At 36.3% G+C, this 20,445-nt stretch overlaps 1 protein-coding gene across 1 annotated transcript; it reads left to right on the top strand.

Moving 5' to 3' along the window:
* The first annotated feature begins 797 nt into the window (after positions 1-797).
* On the top strand, positions 798-18,432 carry LOC121423072 (zinc transporter ZIP11-like). Its single transcript, XM_041618350.1, has 9 exons — positions 798-1,108; positions 2,827-2,865; positions 3,460-3,615; positions 7,177-7,294; positions 12,711-12,893; positions 14,258-14,327; positions 15,202-15,300; positions 16,686-16,844; positions 18,191-18,432. The coding sequence occupies exons 1-9, from the start codon at positions 1,001-1,003 to the stop codon at positions 18,267-18,269; spliced, it is 1,011 nt and encodes a 336-aa protein (XP_041474284.1). The 5' UTR covers positions 798-1,000; the 3' UTR covers positions 18,270-18,432.
* The last annotated feature ends 2,013 nt before the right edge of the window (positions 18,433-20,445 follow it).

The following is a 20,445-nucleotide window of genomic DNA, read 5'->3' as shown; positions in this document are numbered from 1 at the left end:
CGAAACAATAAAACATTCCTGTACTTGTTTAGGGGTTCATTTCAGGGAATATTTGCCAAGAGTATCGTTTTGTTTCCAATACTTGTTAAGGGTAGGGTTTCACACGCCAATACTTGTTAAGGGGTGCATTTTCAGAATATGGAAATTACGTGTTTAGGGTGATTTTCGAGACCCCATGGTCGCGCATGATCCACTCGTGAATGGAAGTGGCCCTCCGGGAATGGCCTATATATAGTAGGTCCATTTTTATACCCACTCCCCCCGCCCCCCATCATTTTTGTTCTTATTCAGTGTTGCTCTCAGTTTATTCTATTGCATTAGCCGGGGCCGGTGTTTTTTTTTTGGGGGGGCTGGGGATAGGGCTTACTTTAATAGATGGATATCTAGTTTAATATAATATAGTTCCACATAACATCACATTTCGTTTGAATCAACCTTCATTTATTTCTGCTCTTATATTTTTCTATATATCTTTGCATGGGGGCTGCGGAGGGGGGGGGGGGCTTCAGTATCTTTGTTTATCTTCTTACCAATTGTGGGAGATATATTTTAAATGGATAACTAGTCAAACATGCAGTCTCCCATGAAATCCGAATACTTCTGTCTAAAGAGTCATGATCAATTATGTACAAACATTAGATAATCGCTGCTCTTTTTTACACGGTCGATCTATCCCAGCTGACGAGATGTAATTAGTTACCGTACCGGGATACGTGGCGCTTTACCATAGGATTCTACTGCTATCAGAGATTGGAAGATCAAGAGCAATCAGTGTTGGTGTTTACATATCCAGCGCCACGCGGCCAGCTAGCTCCCCGCCCACCTTTGTAGCCGGCGCCGCCAGCCCGGCTGGCCGCGCCGGCCGGGCGGAGATTGAGTTAGGTACCCTACATGTAGTTCTCGGAAAGGCTGCAGTTCTGCAGGCACAGATTCGCGAGCTCTCCTGTCCCCAGTTTTGGAACCTTTCTCTTTTCTTGATCTAAATTGAAAATTCATCAAAATGTTGCAAGGTTATGATCCAGTAACTCAGTCTTTATTTGGTACTTTGTTTACGTGGGGGTTAACAGCCGCTGGAGCTGCACTGGTGTTCGTCTTTACGAGTGGAAAGGTGAGAAATTAGAGGGATGCAGTCCCGCGTGCCAATATCTGCGTATTGTGAGTTAGTGCATCGATTTGCCTTGTCTCGTTTTAATACCCATAATTATAATGGTATTTTTCTGAGGATTAATTTATCAATTTCTGACGTTTTAAGTGTCACCCCCAGTACTAGATGAGTTGAGCCAATGTAGTATACTAAATTATGCAACATGAACGTCAGGGACTGGATCTTGACTCTTGTTTCTTTTTTTGTCTCATCATCCCTCATGACTTGTTGAGTCTTGTTGTTTAAAATAATCTTAGATTAGACCCCTAACGTTATGTAAATATCTTTAACTAGACCCTGGTCTAATTTTTCATGATTTTCGTGATTATTTAAAATATATTTTTTGTAATGTTTTAATTTCTTTTAATACTTCTTTATTTAATCCGGCCATGTACAGATAGCAGTGTGTAGATTAATACAGATTTGGGTGTGTTTTTTTATATTCTCATCAATCAGCAAACATTTTAACATATATTTAGTCAAATAAATGGGATTATAGAAGATTTACTGATTTTCCTGTTGTAAAATGTTGTAATTGAATAGGATTATGGTATAGCATAATTTTGGCAATTCACCAGTTAGCAATCATATGGTAAACCACATAGTATCAATTACAGTGTTTGTGGTTATCACTTTGTTTAGATCTGTATCCATGCTTACTTGGGAAGAGGCCTTGAAGTGAAATACTTTTATTTTTTCCTCACCCCCCCCCCCTCCATCAAAAAGTGGTTAATATTATTTCCAAATTTCAAATTGGTAAATATTGAGTATTTGATTTTTTTATAACTTTTTATAGCTATTCTTGTTCAGTTTATTTACTTTTACCCATTGACATGTGTGGAAGTAAATTTTGTATGATATGCCTAATTTTCATAATAAACGAAGGTGCGTGATCAAAATTTCTTCTATATCACCAGAGTTATTGTTAACTTGTTATTTCTGATTTAGAAAACAAAATATTAAAGTTGAAAAAGAAAGTCAAAATTAAAATGATACAGTCAATTTTGATACAGTGCATAATAACACATAATGAATATGTCTCTATGCACTTCGAAAATAAAGGAAAAAGGAGATGTGTTGGTGAGTTCACTTTGTTGAGGTGCAATTTGAATAAGTATGTCTTAAGGGCCAAGATCACCAGTTTCATATTCATTTTAAAAAAATCACCCTGAAAGTCTGAAACAGAGAGAAAAAAAAAAATTAATTTGAAAAAATAATAAAAGTAAAGATGACCAAAATAAATGGATAGCTTAATTTTAAAAAAATCACTTTGAAACAAAGTATTGCGTGAAATATTAGATATATTTTAAAACATTTGATCAGATTTCCACTATTTAAAAATACAATTTTTACCATTTGCAAAGTAATTTATACATGTAGATTAGTCTTCATAAAAAAGAAATCATATATGTATTCACTTTTTTATTACACAATTTTCAGGTTATGGAATAATTTTTATTTAATCTATCAAGGCATAGAAATGTAGAATATGTACTGAGTATCTGACTGGTTGTATGATACTTTTGTTAATAGTCTTATCGATGTATAAAAATGCCATACAATTCACATAGATAAAGGCTTTCAGAGTGTTTTTTAAGGTATGTGAAATAATGCTTTTACTTTCATCTGAGTTTTAGCCATATTTATCTGTTTCTATGTTTATTTTTTGTGTATGATTTCAGAGGAAAATTCTTGATGGCAGTTTAGGGTTTGCTGCTGGGGTGAGTAAACAGTTTATTTTGAAATTTAAAAGTTATTTATTTTATGTTTCCAAGGTTACAAATGCAAAGTATGTGGTATGATATAGGCCTTTGTGTATGTGATGTAATTATGAATAAGAGGCAGATGATAATGTACTTGGAGAGCTGTTTGGCAATATTTGTTGTAATTATTAGATTTACTTTATTAGTATTAAAGTAGAGAGGAGAACAATACAAAGAAAGAAAGAAAGAAAGGGAATATGTAAGGAGGGAAGAAAAGCAAATAGAAAAGGGAAAGGAAAGAAAATTAAGAAAATATAAATAAAAAGATGGAAGGAAGGAAAGAAAGAAAGAAAGAAAGAAAGAAGAAAAAAAGAAAAAAAAATGGATAAAGGGGAAGGAAGGAAGGGAGGAAGAAAGAAAGAAAGAAAGAAAGAAAAAAAGAAAGAAAGAAAGGAGAGAAGTGAATAGAAGAAAGGAAAAGAAAAGGCAGAAATAGATAAAAAGACATGCTTTCCATTGCAATCGGATTTACAGAAAGTAAACATTGAATAATCAGTTATGTATTTACTCATTCATATGAGATCTGTTTTTATTTCGTTTCTTTCAACCCAGGTAATGATAGCAGCATCATATTGGTCTCTCCTTGCCCCATCTATTGAGATAGCAGAGACCAAAGGATACAGCAAATGGTCTTTCATGCCAGCTGCTATCGGATTTATATTGGGGGCGCTCTTTGTTTATGCAGCAGATGTCTTTCTTCCCATGCTTGTGAGTGTAAATGAAGCTGCTCTTTAATTAGTATTTAATTAGTCTGTAAGCACAGACTCATATTTGACAATTCAAGCAATTATACCATGTCTGGAACGAAGACTAGATCCAAACTCTCCATCTGTGTCAAATCATTGACTTACCACATGGTCTAATAGTGGTAGAGGCAGCCACAATATAGTCTCACTTCTTCAGAGTTTGCATTATGCTCTAGGCAAATTGCACAAAATAACTAAAGGTCTGTGCATTCAGACTAGTAATTTATGGCTTGGTGTAGTAAAACAAGCAGCTTTGATCAGCGGATGTATTTGTTTTTATTTTAATCATTTAGGTTTTAATCATAAAAGCAAATTTGATGTCCAGTGATTGCTCTTGAAGCCATGAGACTGATAAAGTTGCAACTAAAGAAAGGGGAAGGACAAAATAAAGAGTTGAAGATTAGGCTCCTGTGGGGGTTGCGGTGTACTTGACCGAAAAAGAAGTAGGTGTGTGCTGCGGGTGAGACAAAAAACTGGGGCCTTGGAGCGGGCTTATTGTAAAAAGGAGGGTCCTCGGAATGGGCTTCGGAACTACAAATGTTTATGAAAACGGGTCGCCTTCGTGTGCATCCCAATGGAACGTGCATGCATGCAGCTAGCCCGGCGCATGGGGCCGGGTGCGCTAGCACAGAGGCGATTGTCGGGTAGCGCTCTGCGGCTGCTTTTCACCAAAATTGCGGCTCATTGTAGCAGATCAATGCCGCCGGAACGGCGTAACGGAAAATATGTGAAGCTTTGGAGCGGATTTCTTCTTATTTCATGATAAGAAGAAAATGCTATGCTTTGGAGCGGCTTTCTTTGTTTTTTCAATAAGACAAAAATTCTATGCCTTAGAATGGGAATTCGAGTGTAAAAATAGGGGTCCCCTCCGGGGCACATACCCGCTACACATTATATACTGAGTGCCCCCCCCTCAAGCCCCTGTTTCTTATAAAAATATAATAACAAATGCACAATTTCTATAACAATTTTACTATTAGCCAATCATATTATTGTATATTGGCAAAACTTGGGCCCGTAACACAAAGCTAAGCAATCATCGTACAACAGTTTCTCACAATTGATTGCATTGACTACAATGTACAATCAATTGTGCAAATCAAGTATATGATTGATCACTAATCTTTGTGTAACAGGACCCTGATCAGCATTTCATTAAGCTGTTCATAAAAATTCACATGACTGGAACACATTCTTAGGTGCTAAGTCAGCTAAATAGGGATATATGATGCACCACGCCGTACACCGGGGTACGGCGTTGTGCAGCGCCATCTCGTGTTGTAATAGTGTACAGTTACATTGTTGTCATGTTGATCACGGTCGTAAGATTGGTGCGACAATCATTACAATGAATGGGGACAATGATCACAACGCCTATTTCCTTTCTTTGATACAATCTAATGCCAATAATAGTAAACAAATTATGTTATACTTAAGAATTTAAGTATACTTTTCGACAGCTAACTTACACAAAAGATTAGCTTATAGTCCCAAAACTCGCCCAGGTACATGCGGTGGGGGTGGTGTTATTATTAAACAGTGAAGATTAGAACAGAACATGAAATTAGAATAAAGTTATCATTTGCATTTGCATGCATTAATTGTTACATAAGATCACTAAAAAGAAAAAAAAATCTGTACAAAACATTAAAATATACTTGTACACATTTTTTGGTAACCCAGGGGTGGTAATACCGGGGTATTCTGTAACTCTGTCGTAACTTTTGTCATAAATTTTGTCATTTCTCTCCGAGATGTGACACCGCTATGATTGTCACAAATCGGTATTCTGAACATTGTCTTTTCCCTGTCATATCTCTCAAAGTTCCCACCCATCTTTTCGGAAGCGAACCAATCAAAATCATCGTTAGTTCCCAGTTGGAGCCCTTCTAGCCAATAGGAAAGCCCCGTGGCAGGTAGGGCGTATCCCCAAAACAGTTGCTGGCATCGCGCAACTACGCGTATATTGATGCGCTTAATTACAAAGAGAGACAGGGAGCTGTGAAGAATTTTAGAGGAGAAGTAGAAAAGTAAGGAAAACAGAGAAAAAAAGGAGGAATAAATATGTAGGGCCTAACTAATTGTAGCATGAAAAAATAATTTTGAAAATTGTCATGGAAGATGAGTGAAACTAATACCACAATCTAATCTAAATAATATAATTATTTGCTTGACATTCAGTCGGCAGGGTATCGGGATATTTGGTACTAAAAGATATGACAAAATTTATGACTGCTACCCCCCTGTCATAACTTTTGTCATATCTTTTGCTTGTATAAAAGGATTACGCGCATTTAAAGCCGCGTATTTTTGCTGCACGCTAAAGAGAAGAGACAAAATTTATGACAATTTTTGTGACAAAAGTTATGACATCCACCAGAATACCGATTTTGTCATATCTCTGAGATAAGATAAAATATGGAGAAAAGACAATGTTCAGAATACCGCCCCAGGATACAGCACAAAAAATGAAATAAATAATTCAACAAAATGGCGGATTATTATTTGGTACCCCAGGGTACCAAATACTGCATCATATCATGTAGCACAAGAAAGGATCACCAGTCATGACTGGAACATGTTCTTAGATGCTAAGTCAGCTACATAGGGATATATCATGTAGCACAAGAAAGGATCACCAGTCATGACTGGAACATGTTCTTAGATGCTAAGTCAGCTACATAGGGATATATCATGTAGTACAAGAAAGGATCACCAGTCATGACTGGAACATGTTCTTAGATGCTAAGTCAGCTACATGTACATATCTATTTATCATTTAACATAAGAAAGGATCACCAGTCATGACTGGAACATGTTCTTAGATGCTAAGTCAGCTACATAGGGATATATCATGTAGTACAAGAAAGGATCACCAGTCATGACTGGAACATGTTCTTAGGTGCTAAGTCAGCTACATAGGGATATATCATGTAGCACAAGAAAGGGTCACCAGTCATGACTGGAACATGTTCTTAGGTGCTAAGTCAGCTACATAGGGATATATCATGTAGCACAAGAAAGGGTCACCAGTCATGACTGGAACATGTTCTTAGATGCTAAGTCAGCTACATAGGGATATATCATGTAGTACAAGAAAGGATCACCAGTCATGACTGGAACATGTTCTTAGATGCTAAGTCAGCTACATAGGGATATATCATGTAGCACAAGAAAGGATCACCAGTCATGACTGGAACATGTTCTTAGGTGCTAAGACAGCTACCCAGGGATATCATTTACATGTAGTTTAAGAAAGGATCACCAGTCATGACTGGAACATGTTCTTAGATGCTAAGTCAGCTACATAGGGATATATCATGTAGTACAAGAAAGGATCACCAGTCATGACTGGAACATGTTCTTAGGTGCTAAGTCAGCTACATAGGGATATATCATGTAGCACAAGAAAGGATCACCAGTCATGTGTAAAGTCATTTGTAACTCACAAACGGGTTGTACTTTTATTGGCCCTAGTCTTGTAAATGACCTTTGACTTTCAAATTTCTTTGTCTTGTTGCAGGGGGTTTCATCACCGAATGTTGCCTTGGCTTTACAATCAGAGAACAAACTTCATGCGGAATACGGAGATGACCTGGACGTTACCACGGTAACACAGAATTTAGACGAAGAAACGCCAGGTATGATACTATACAGGTCATGAAGTGTGTTCTCTATCCCTCCTTCCCACCCCCCATTTCAGTAATATTAGAATTCTGTATAGAATACCCCACCCCCCCACACACACACAAACACACACATGCATCCTCATCTGATGATCAGTGAATGGTTTTATATATTTTAAAGCAATTATTACATTCTAAACTACCAGTTCATATCTCTTTTGGCAAAGGATTGATGCTTTAAGTCATTCAACACTTTCATCATTGAAAACATTTTTATATTCTTTTGTATTCTCGGGTTTGTTTGTTTGTTTGTTTCACTTGGAGGAGATGAATAAACATATAGGCAGGATCAGACTACTAGATAAACAGAACACTGTTTATATATAAAAAATTGTTCATAATTACTGCAGTGTGCTTCACCAATGTATTGAACATTTTTATTATTTTTTTAATCCATCACATCTTTATGAATATTTTTATGTTCTTTATAGTAATTCGCTCTTTGTATAGGGATTTGCAATATAAAGCCATTGGAGAATTGTGCAGGAAATTATTGCATGTCCTGTCACGATAATATGTCTAGATAGATATTGATTTGAATTTGTGGAATTTGTATTGTTTTGTTGACAGGTGTAGCCTGCACAGCTGGTGCATGGACCTACTACATGGTCAAAGGTCAATTTTCACACTTAATAGATTGCATGATTCATTCTCATACATATTTATCAATTGTAAAATTCAAAGGGTATTGCTAATGTAGGAACTTGGTTGCAAGTGATTTTCATTTTCATTTGTAGATTTGCAAATAGTAGATCAATTCTAAGTTTGGAAATGTTTTAGGACAAGAAAAGGCTGTTGCTTCATTATTAAGTTTGCAATGAATAGATAATTTTTTTTATCTGTAGATACAAAAATAATGATTTATCTCAGCTGGGGGCCTAGAATCAAATTTTAATGGATTGCAAGTAGTCTGCAATTCCACTTTAGTGTATTCTTTAATTTATCAGACAGGGAGAAAATAAATAGAAGTTCTATACAAAATTAAACAAATATATCATTACTGCATATGGATGTACATTATCTTATACTTTTAGTATCATAGATTATACAACTCCCAAGAATGTTCTGTAATCTGATTGGTCCAAATCGGATCACATGATATTCAGTGAATTGCACTATTGCATCCAAAATGCACTATCCTGCACTCTGACGTCATACCAAAAGTACTATCCTGCGCTCTGACGTCAGAGTGCAGGATAGTGCGAGGTCTGGAATTATCTAGAATTTAGATCAAAATATAGCATTCGGGGCAACTCAGTAACATGGGGAGGAAGGAGGGGTGCTATAAAACAAACAATGCATGCATTCTTGTGCATAGAGGGCCTAAATAATGAACTCGCCAAATGGATATACCGCACTCGGTCGTGCGGACCTCAGTGCGGTATATCCATTGGCTCTTCTCGCACATCGTTCATTATTTGGCCCTGCATGCACTCGCTTACAGTGCACGTGCATTATTTGTATATTATACAGTCATACAGTATAATAAATATTTAGATATTCAAAATCTGTAGAACTGTGGTGGTAATATAGTGTGTACTGTAGCCCTTTTAAGCAGATGTAACAGTACAGGGGTAAATGTGGTTAAGAAACTTAATAGAAAGCAGGATTTCACCTTCGATCTTTCCTTACAGCTCCCCACTACATGCAGACCTGTCAATCAGTATGTTTTTGGCATATTTAGTACATTTTTGCAACCAAAATACGGCAGTACGTTTATTCTTGAAAAAATATGTTTTTGTAAAAAAAATCTCTATAGATATGTCTCTATTTCATAAAACTTACACAAATAATTTTGTTAGATCAATGTACATGTAATTTCAGGTAACTTGTTTTTTCCAATCATCAGGGTGAGATATACACATGTTTCAAATTTTTTTCTCATCCGCAAGAGCAGTGCGCATTTTAGCTTGTGTGCAGCTTGAGCCAGTGCGCCACGCATTTTATTATGAAATACACTTTTGGGGGTAAAAAATACATTTTTTTAATCATGGAATACAATTTTTTCATTCCCAGAGGTTGGCAGGTCTGTACATGTAGCATTGTGTGTGAAAATGCATGAACGGGTATGCAGCATATAATCTAGTGTAAACTATGCCCTAAACATTGAGAACTTGCATCAAGAAATTTGCACCACTGGTAGATCCTCTTTGCTGGGTTATCTTGCACAGAGGATTAGAAATTGGCTCATTTTAAAGGTCTGACGAATATACCACCTTAAGATAGCTTAGTAATTTGCACTCGAAAGGGTGCAATTTTGTACCTTGCCTCCAGAGTGTAAAATTTGTGTGTGCTCCTGTGTCGACCGAGTGCGAGATACTGTCATTGCAGGTGACATGCATGTGTAGTAAAAATAGTCACTCACAAGTCACCCGCAAGGCTTGCACTAAATGATGTGATAGGCCTTAATGGTCTCAAATGTAATATACTTTCAAATTAATCATGCATCAACCTTTTTTATGTTCAAGGCTGCAGCCAAGGGTATTGGTGGTTTTATGTCAAAGAGGTGCGCAGTTGAACCCTGTATTCCTAGTGTGAATGAAATGGGGATAATTCTTTGGCTCTGAAGGTGCATTTCAAGGATCATGATATGCTATGGTGATTGATGATCGTGGCGTGTTGGAGCTTTGTATAGTGATGGTGCTTTTCAGTCTCAGGTCTAACTGGGCTAGATACATAAAGGCCACCGCACACCTTACGACCCGACCAGTCGCCGACTGGCTTGCGACTGGGTGAGGGGAGATGTGACGTCACAGCTCTTGTCAGCTTGAGCGTCGCAGACCGGTCAGAGACAAGTCGCAAGGAAAATCAGAAGGATTTTTCATGTCGAATCCTTATGACTAGATCGCAGGCTCAATCCAACCTCCAGCCAGTCAGACATCAGAGTTGCATAACGCGTATAATGATAAACAACGCGCATACGCAGTAGTAAGCGCAATTTCTCAGATGCAATGCCAAAAAGCAAAAAGCGCGTGCGTGAGTCGCAGATCGGATCACAAGGTGTGTGGTGTCGAGGCTTATGACTGCCTTGCGATTCATCTCCCCTCACTCAGTTGCAAGCCAGTCGGCGACCGGTCGGGTCGTAAGGTGTGCGGTGGCCTTTACCATTTCTTTGATTTCATGTCATTTGCTCTGATGGAAAATCTGCATGTTTAGCCAAATGTAAATCCCCATAAGACCAGCTCCTTTGAAATATTCATTTCAACTCTTCCAAGGGCATGCTCAGCCATTGTCTAAAATGATATTCAGTGCAGGACATGCCTGTAAAAACACATATTCAGTATGTGTACAAGAGAGTTTGGAGTATAGTATTATAGTATAGATACAATTCAATTTGACCATATGATGTATGATGTGCATGTGTGGATAATGTGATTATTACCGGGTATAAGTTAGTAGCACCTCAAAACAATTCTAAAATGTTCCCGATCGTCCGTTTAAGCAGCGCGCATGTTTCGTGTACGTACGGCGCTAAAGTTGGGTGTTGAAAAATATCAGTTTTGAAAAATGCGCCACGCGTAATTCCGTACTTTGCTAGAGCCCAGGGGCCGATTGCATGAAAGGGTCTTTCCAAGGACCGTCTTTCGTGTCGCCCATCTTTTATGATACGCTATAAGCGGGGTGTTTCTGAAATTATGATAAGAAATAAGATTCGTTAGCTTGCTTTTAAATCAAATATTTATACAATTTCATAATATATCACATCACTTTATAAACAAATATTTTGTTTATTTCAATGGACGAATAGAATATGTTCGCAGATGATTGGTTTAAAATGCGTTTCACATGGCGCATCATAAAAGATGAGCGACATGAAAGACAGTCCTTGCAAAGACCCTTTTGTGCAATCGGCCCCTGATTATAATCACATTTCAGTTTTTAGGTGATGGCAATCAAGCAATGAAGTTTCCACCATATGTCATGGAAAGTGATCGTTTAGATGAGAAGTATAATATAATTTTAGAAACATCCAGGCTTTTCATAAATTTGCATATTGAATGATCATATTACAAAAATGAATTAAGAAATTGCTCCCACATGTACATGTATACAATGCAACTATACTTCTAGATTAGATAGCTAGCCAATGCTCATGGGAAAAATGAAATTATAAAATTACTTTCATGTTCTTATAATGACCTTATAAGCCAGGATGATATTGTTCAGGAGGTACTGATCATAATTTTCTATGATATTCTAGGTTCACTTTTCAAGTACAAACATGAACATGTGCTTCATTGAGTAGGTAGACAAACATTTTGTAGCACGAGTCCTCCATATATTATAATGCTGTCATGACGATTATGTGGGTCAGTATTCAATTTAATATTCAAGCCAGAATGTTAAAAGTAGAATACTCAACGCTCTTTGTTCAGAATTTGTCTTTGGGGCTAAGTAATTTGCTTAAATTGAAGTCCCTACTCAGTTGATAAATTCTATAACTCAAAAAGTAAAGTCTTCATCATTAGCTAAAGCATTGTAGATGTAGTTAGTTGTGCGCCTTTGGATAAGAGTAGAAAATTCTGCATTAAAAAAACCCATAAGTGAACACTTTAACAATAGTTTCGATAAAGAGTTGATGTGAAGCCCCTTTCACAATTGGTGGTGTGACTGCTTATAACCGTTGCCATTGTGTGCAACATTTATTGTGACCAAATGTTCACAAACAATCGTACGAGCAATTGTGAAAGCCCTTCACATGTAAGCAGAGTGGTATTACAAAATGGTTGCGATCCATCTAAAAACAATAACATTCATGATTTTTTTTGAGAAAAATAGGCTCATGCATTTTATCTAAAGACTTCTTTTTGAAAATACAAATTGATGTAGGACAAAATTTTTTTGAGAAACTTAAAAAAAATCATGAGAATAAGGTAGATTAAATATCAAATCAAAGCTGCTGTTAAGTGTACTTGTCAAGGCCATGACTTGAAACTGTCTTCCTACACTGACACTCAATGTACAGATAAGCTAGTCTCTTTGTATTTTATGTTGATAAATGATTATTATTTTATTGCTCTCACCATGTTTTAACAAAGTTGAAGAGTAACAAGACAATATTTTTTTTATATTTCTCATTCCTTTGTAATATGCAGACCTGTCTAGTTACTTTAGGTTTCTGGTTCTGCATCAATAGCGTATTTAGCATTCACTTTGCATCAAGTTTTCAAGTTAGATCCTTATCCTAATCAGAAGAATATGTTCATAATTTGGTGAATTTTGGCCAATTCTCATCATATTTCAAGGATAACATCAGCCCAAAAGTTCACACAAATATCAAATCATTCCTGTGATACATACTGGCCGTTTTTATATACTGCTTCTCAAAATGGCAGTTTTCATTTACTTCTTATTTAAATTTGTCCTGTAGATTCATCGACCGTGACCCAACGCAGAAAACAGGGAGGGGCCAACTCCTCGGTGACCGTCCAGTTTTCCAATGGAGATACCAGTCTGCCTTCATCACCTCGGGACAGAGCTGCGGAGAGAAGCTCCGTGACGTGGAAGAGAATCCTACTCCTCATCATTGCCATCACAATACATAACATTCCAGGTAAGGAGGCGGTTTGTAGTGAGCTCATGAGAAACTTTCCTCAAATGGCCTTTCCCATTTTTCTTTAGGATTAGCCAGGGGGGTGAGAGTTCAGATTTTAAGCTAATTTCAGGATTTTTTGTTTGATTTTTAGCTTATTCTTGGCTTTCCTCTGTGCAAAAAGTATGGGAGCTCTTTCTATTTCAGACTTTTTCAACACTCTTCAGCTTTTTTTAGATCTTTTTATTTGTGACCACTCACACCCCTGATAAGCACTTCGGTTCCATGATATTTGCTCCTGTGGCAATTGCTCTGTGTAAATTCCATGCACTAATGGAATGACCATTTTGAACCCGGATTTAACCTATACCCTCAAATCCTAAACATGACCCTAAACCTAACATAAAACCTTATTGCAGCCCTATTCCTAACCGTGTATCTTGAATGAAATAAAGTCCGGAGCAATTGTTCGTCGATTGGCGTAAAAAAATCGTAATTAGCCAGTGATGCCAGTCAGACTCCGATCTCTTTTTTACTGCAAATAGTTCACTGCAGCAATATAGAACACACATGTGACTGGAAATGAGTAGAAATAACTATCATGGAATTTTGAGGCTTCATCAGGGAAAATCAGAGGGAATTTTGTTTTCGTGTAACAAGGAAACCCTGAATCATCCTGGCTGAAATGACTTCAATGTTTTGGCTTTTATTAAGTACAGTAGTCTCTGCAATAAACACCTTGATACTCAAAATATTGTTTTAGACTAGAATATGCAAAGCATGCATTAATAACATCTCCTTTAGAAGTCAAAATCAGCTTTAGTGAAACAGGGGCACAAAGATTTATTTGTGAATTACGAGGCGAACTTAAATTTCCAGTTGTGTATTATATAAAAGGTATCACACTAAGACAAGTCGCCAATACACCAGATAAGTCATTCTAAGAGGACATGCGCTATTGCGTATGAATCAATAAGAATTTGTGTAATATATCATGTGCACATTAGTATTTAAGCATGACTCCAAGTTACACTTAATTCCTTGTAAAACACCCCCAGATTTCTCTGTTTTGAAGAGATGCCTTATGCTGCAGTCATATTCCTCCCACGGTGCCAACACGGAACGTTGAAAAGAGTCATTTTACATATTTCTATGATATAAACCACCTATATGTAGCTGGTACAAAACTGATTAAAATTGATGTTTTTGGCAGGGATGCACTTTCTGGTCTATTTGTTCTGTACTGCCACTACAGGGGAAAAGTGACCATTAGCCATTCAGGCAGAGTCAATTGTGTAAGTAAGTTACCAATGAGGCAGAGTGACTGGTATTAAGTAAGAATGGTCTTTGTGCAATTTTCCTGTATTCATTTTTTTCTCCTACAGAGGGTTTAGCCGTTGGTGTTGGATTCGGAGCGATAGGAAAAACACCCTCAGCCACGTTTGAGAATGCAAGGTGGGAATCTTCTTTGGATTTAAAAAAAGGCAAAATATACTACAATAGTAACCCTTACAATATTATCCAGCTACATGTATCTTTGTTTTCCTCCATGATATTTATTTATCAACAAAGGCGAAATTCATTTCTGCTGTCAGTAATATTTTATGTGGAGGGTATTGATATAATTTGTGAAAAATTGAAAATTTGTGAAAATAAGAAAATCATATTAGACATTTATGATTAGGAAACTAGGTATTTTGGGGAGGGAGAGTCATATTTATTACTTTTTGAAGAAAAAAAATCATGAATTTTTAATTGCACTGCACATCAAGTGCTATTTTTCTGTCTTATGTAACTATAATGCTCATGCAATTTCATAATTTGCTCAGATAATTTGAAAATTCTGAACATTTTCTGATGTTGGAAATGCAATCCTCTTTCATAATAGTAAATGCATGCATTTTTGCTGCAAATTCCCTTTAGAATGAGTATGTATAACAGTAATTGGTATAAAACTTTCTTTACTTTCTTTTTAGTTCAGATTAAAGAGAAATAATAAAGTCAACAACTTTCTAATGTTGGAAATGCAATCCTCTTTCATAATAGTAAATGCATGCATTTTTGCTGCAAATTCCCTTTAGAATGAGTATGTATAACAGTAATTGGTATAAAACTTTCTTTACTTTCTTTTTAGTTCAGATTAAAGAGAAATAATAAAGTCAACAACTTTCTAATGTTTGAAATGCAATCCTCTCTCATAACAGTAAAATTTTGCATTCCTTATTCTCAAATTTTCTGAAGAATGAAGTAAAAATATCAGTAGTTAAGAACTGTCTTTACTTCCAATGTGTTTTTATCTTCATTTCCCCTCACATTGCTATCATTACAGGAATTTAGCGATTGGTATTGGAATTCAAAATTTCCCAGAAGGCCTTGCTGTTAGTCTTCCCCTCCGAGGCTCAGGGTTCTCTATATGGAGAAGTTTCTGGTGAGTTTCTAATAGATCTCTTGTCTTACATAGAAAGTAGTAATAAAAGGCATTTAGAAAGCGCCATCTATCTAGAAATAATCTATTCCAAAATACACCATTATTGTTACAACAGCTTTAGCTCGAGCTGCCTTCCATCGCTCAGTGCATTTGAGGAATTAATTCTGCTAAGTACCCATTCACCCCACCTGGATTGAGTGCAGCACAGTGTGGGTAAAATTCTTGCTGAAGGAAAACACTGCTGGGATGCAAATAAACATCCTTCTGATTGAAAGACGAGAGTCATAACCACTAGACCCAACGCCCCCAAAGTAAAAAGTATTATAAAGTACCAATGTGTGACCATTAACCCTAAAATAGCCAGGGGGGGGGGGGGTTGAATCATCCTCCAACCACCCTCACTTCGGCTATCGAACCATCCGATGAGGTCTCTAAGGTATGGTCAGCTGACTGGTATGGTGCAGCCTATACCCCATATTCATGTCTAATCCATTACAGACTATAATCTCAAGTCATTATGTTATATCTGCCCTCTCTAAGGTATGGCCAGCTGAGTGGTATAGTGGATACCATAGCCCATATTTATAGTTGATCTATTTGAGAAAATGATCTCAAGTCAATATTTTCTTTAATATCTTACATAGATTGAATCCTGTATAGTGATTGGTTCAAATAGCATCATGTGACCAAATATATTTCAACTTTGATGTTGCATGACATCATACCTCAATATATTTTTCGCTATACCAATATTCTGATGTCATTATTTCAGAAAACTGGATATGTAGCTAAACTCTTTGGCACACCGGCCAGCGAGCTCTCTCTCCCGGGCAAGTCCCGTGACGCGTCAGCGCAGGCACTAATCTGCGTTCCGCTGAGCGCGGTGGCTCGGAGAAAAGTAGGTAATTCAACGCAAGTAACCGGACTTTGCAAACTCAGCACATAGATTTTGGTTATAAATTATTAATAAAACAAATATATCGGGCGTTTCATTCGAAAGCATAGTGGAAATTATTAATCCTCAGTTGGACTGGCAAAACTACTATATTAGTAGTAATTGCCAGACCAACCTCGGATAAATAATTCTACTACATTTTCTCAAAGCCTGATATATTTGTTTAATATCTATAGTGGTGCTCAAAAGTTAGCGAACCCACCAGAAAATTAACATTTTTAAAGTGTTGAAAGTTCTGTCTGTTTTAGATATTCATTTGTGAAGTTAGGCGATAAAATATTACATTCAATATAGTTTGTAACTCTGGGTTCCCCGAATGTTGTAGTGTTGATGTCTACATTCAGCATGAAGGAGTGCATTTTGTCTCTAAGGTATGGTCAGCTGTATTTTCAGTTCAAGTCAATATTTTATTATATCCGCCCTCTTTAAGGTATGGCCAGCTGAGTGGTATGGTGGAGCCCATAGCAGGTGTAATTGGGGCGCTGGCAGTCACCGTTGCAGAACCTATCCTACCGTATGCCTTGGCCTTCGCAGCAGGTGCCATGATCTACGTGGTAGTGGATGATATCATTCCAGAGGCACATACAAGGTAAGTTGTCCAATTACCACTTGGTCTACCCCCTACTTTGTCTATTGTTTGGACTCATCCTACATGATCTGGGCCCTGTTCCATTAATGTTGTAACTGTGCCATAAAGGACTTGCAACTGTTGTAAATTTGCCATAATGGAAACCACCATTATTATTATTATTATTATTATTTATTTCGGCAATGAAAATTGAAAGAAATAGGTACAGTGTATACACATTATAAACATAACAGAGTATAGATTGAGCACCCACTGGACTGTCATTGTATCAGAGCTCAGCAGCCAATCATCATCAAGGTTACGGTGGTAGTTGCCATAATGGCAAAGTTACAATAGTTGCAAGTCCTTTATGAAACGGGCTCCTGATGGTAACAACCTTTGTAACAATACTTTACAGCTGATCAAAATCAAGGATTTCATGAAAGATGCCATGTGATGGTGAAATCAGCATACAGGTAATAGAGACTTTTATGCGTCATTGCCCTAATCCTTGTTTGTCAACGACCAGTTCGACTTACTATTTTGGGTCTAATTATCACTCTGTCCATTTACCATTCTTTCTTATTTCCAGTTACAGTAGGGTATATATACTCAATTTGTCTAATATCCACTCGGTTTGGCTTCACATAGTCTCTATGGTTAGAAGAACTGTTGATGACCCCAATTTTTTTTTATCTGACCACATGCAAAAAGTAAAAAAAAAAACTGACCAGGGTTCCATTTTGTTAAGACTTGGTATAATAACAAATGCACAATCTCTTTAACAAGTTTACTATCAGCCAATGAAATCAAATGATTTCAGTAGCTTTTAACTGTTAAGCAAATGTGTTATTGTAACAAGCTTTATGGACTGGGCCCCATATGTCGGACTCTCAACTTCATGCTTATGTGGAGTGTTTTGGCCCAGTGGATTAGTCTTCTGACTTTGAAACAGAAAGTCGTGGGTTCGAATTCCAGCCATGGCGTAATTTCTTCAGCGAGAAATTCATCCACATTGTGCTGCACTCAACCCAGGTGAGGTGAATGGGTACCTGGCAGGAATTTATTCCTTGAAATGCCACGCGCTGTAAAAGGCTGCGGGGCTAACGCCAGGGTAATAATATCCAAGTCCTTTGGAAGCGCATAGGGACGTTATGACATAATGTGATATGTGCTATACAAGAACTGCTTTATTATTATACTTGCAATCATGCTTATCATCTCACAAATTCCAATCTGTGTTATAAACATACCTTTTTGAAAAGCACATGAAGTATCCATATACAAAGTTAAAACGCATGAAGACTATGGAGTCTCTAAGAACAGGTTATTTTTATTATTTCTTTTTATTCTTGTTTATTTTTCAGTGGTAATGGTCGGCTAGCTTCCTGGGGCGCTGTCTTTGGCTTTGTGGTGATGATGTCTTTAGACGTTGGACTGGGTTAACGCTCGCCTCCAGCTACATTCGTTTTACTTATTTATTCTTCCAAGAGGTGGTACTTTATTAGTAAAATCTAAATTAGATCAGGGCCCTGTCTTACAAAGAGTTACGATTGATCGGAACAATTTCAAGTATATGGAAATCCATCATTTTCATAATTTTTTCTTTTGGAAGTTTGCTCAATGTTCTTTGAAAACAAAGAGAAGCATACTGAATTGTCAAGAAAACAGTGAATGTGTGAATATATGTCATTTCTAGAAAATATTTTGAACATGTATTTTAGATGTTGACATTGCTGGCTTTCCATAGTTAATGATCGGATCAATCGCAACTCTTTGTAAGACAGGCTCCAGGGCCCTGTCCTACAAAGAGTTGCAATTGATAAAATTAATCACAACTATATGGAAATCCATCTTTGTCATAATTTTTCCTTCAGGAAATTTGCACAATGTCCTTTGTAAACGAAGAGGAGCCATAACAGGACACTAAATTTTCACGATAAGAATGAGTGTTTGAGTATACATCATTATCTGGAAAACAATTTGAATGAAAATGCCCTTTAGATTATGGAATTACTGGCTTTCCATATTTATGGTTCATCGGATCAATTGTAACTCTTGGTGAAATCTGACCCAGGTCTCATCACGAAGTTCTCTATGGGTAAGTCCACCCTGACAAAAACTTGATTTGAATGAAACGTTAAAATGTCAACCAAGCATAATGCTGACAATTCGATTGAAATCCTTGTAAAGTTTCATTTATTTTTCACAAAACAGTGATATGTACAACATAGTGATGTGCAAATGTCACTCTCTTTTTTTTTCTTTTTTTGTAGAAAATCTGTAATCTTTTGAATTTTTTTGCAAATTTGACAATATGGAAGCATCTTCTATTGGTTGCAACAATGGCAATTCCACATTTTCAGGGAAAATGAAATCTTATTTTACCTTACAATGAGGAAACAGTAAGATACATGTATATCATATTCCATATAATAAAACACAAAAGAGTGAGTGGTTGACGTCATTGGTTTTCTTATTTGCATACTGATCAGATGTGAATATAACCTGTTTTGTGAAATTAAAGGGGTGGTCCAGGCTGAAAATATTTATATCTTAATACACAGAGTAGAATTCACTGACCAAAACGCTGAAAATTTCATCTAAATCGGATAACAAATAATAAAGTTATTGAAGTTTAAAGTTAAGCAATATTTTGTGAAAACAGTCGTCATGAATATTCATTAGGTGAGCTGATGATGTTACATTTCCACTTTCCGTTTTCTTATGTTATTACATAAAATCATATTTATTTCATTATTTCATACTTGTGTGAATAATATGTCTCCCTTATAATGAAATAAGTTGTAGCAATAAATATCTAATGCACTAAATCAGTTGTCAATCCAACTTTTCTAGTTCCTAGAGGAAAAAATTTGAATAAACCTAATTTCATATAATAAAATACAAAAGAACAAGTGGAGATGTGACATCATCAGCCCACCTAATGAATATTCATGATGACTGTTTTTACAAAATATTACGAAACTTTAAAATTCAATAACTTTGCTATTTGTCATCCGATTTTGACAAAATTTTCGTCATTTTGCTCAGTGAATTCTACTCTATTCATTAAGTTATAAATACTCTCAGCCTGGATCACCCCTTTAAGAACTTTAAAACATCATTTCTTATTTTACCTCTGACTTTGTTAAAATTTTCATTGTTGTGCTAGTTTGATTTTTTTTCGCTTTTAATTCAAATAATTTTTTGCTTGGGTAGACTTGCCCTCTAAGACATTGAATGCATCTTGTGAAAGCAGAAGTTTAAAGATTATTTTTAGTATGAAGTCTTCCAAAATAAGTTAGATTGTCAAAATTTTTATGAATGACTAATTATATGTTTTGAGAATTCAGTATTAGCACTCTGTTAATTTCTTTTTTTATAGATAGTGATATGTTAGGGGCCCTGTATTCTTGTATAAATTTGTCAATAATCATAGTGTAATGGGTGCCAGCTGTCTCAACCTTACATAAATTCAAAAGTAAAATGTCTTTGTAAATTGCTTTAGTGCATTAGTGATGATATTTGTATCTTTTGTAGATTTTCATTAATCATTCCCAATTAAAGACATTTGTAGATACCTTACTTTCGAATTTGGTTATCAATTTAACATATCAAA

The sequence above is a fragment of the Lytechinus variegatus genome, chromosome 10, assembly GCF_018143015.1.
Source record: "Lytechinus variegatus isolate NC3 chromosome 10, Lvar_3.0, whole genome shotgun sequence".
Taxonomy (NCBI): Eukaryota; Metazoa; Echinodermata; class Echinoidea; order Temnopleuroida; family Toxopneustidae; genus Lytechinus; species Lytechinus variegatus.
The sequence above is the reverse complement of the archived record's forward strand: the minus strand, read 5'-3'. Positions and strand labels throughout refer to the sequence as shown.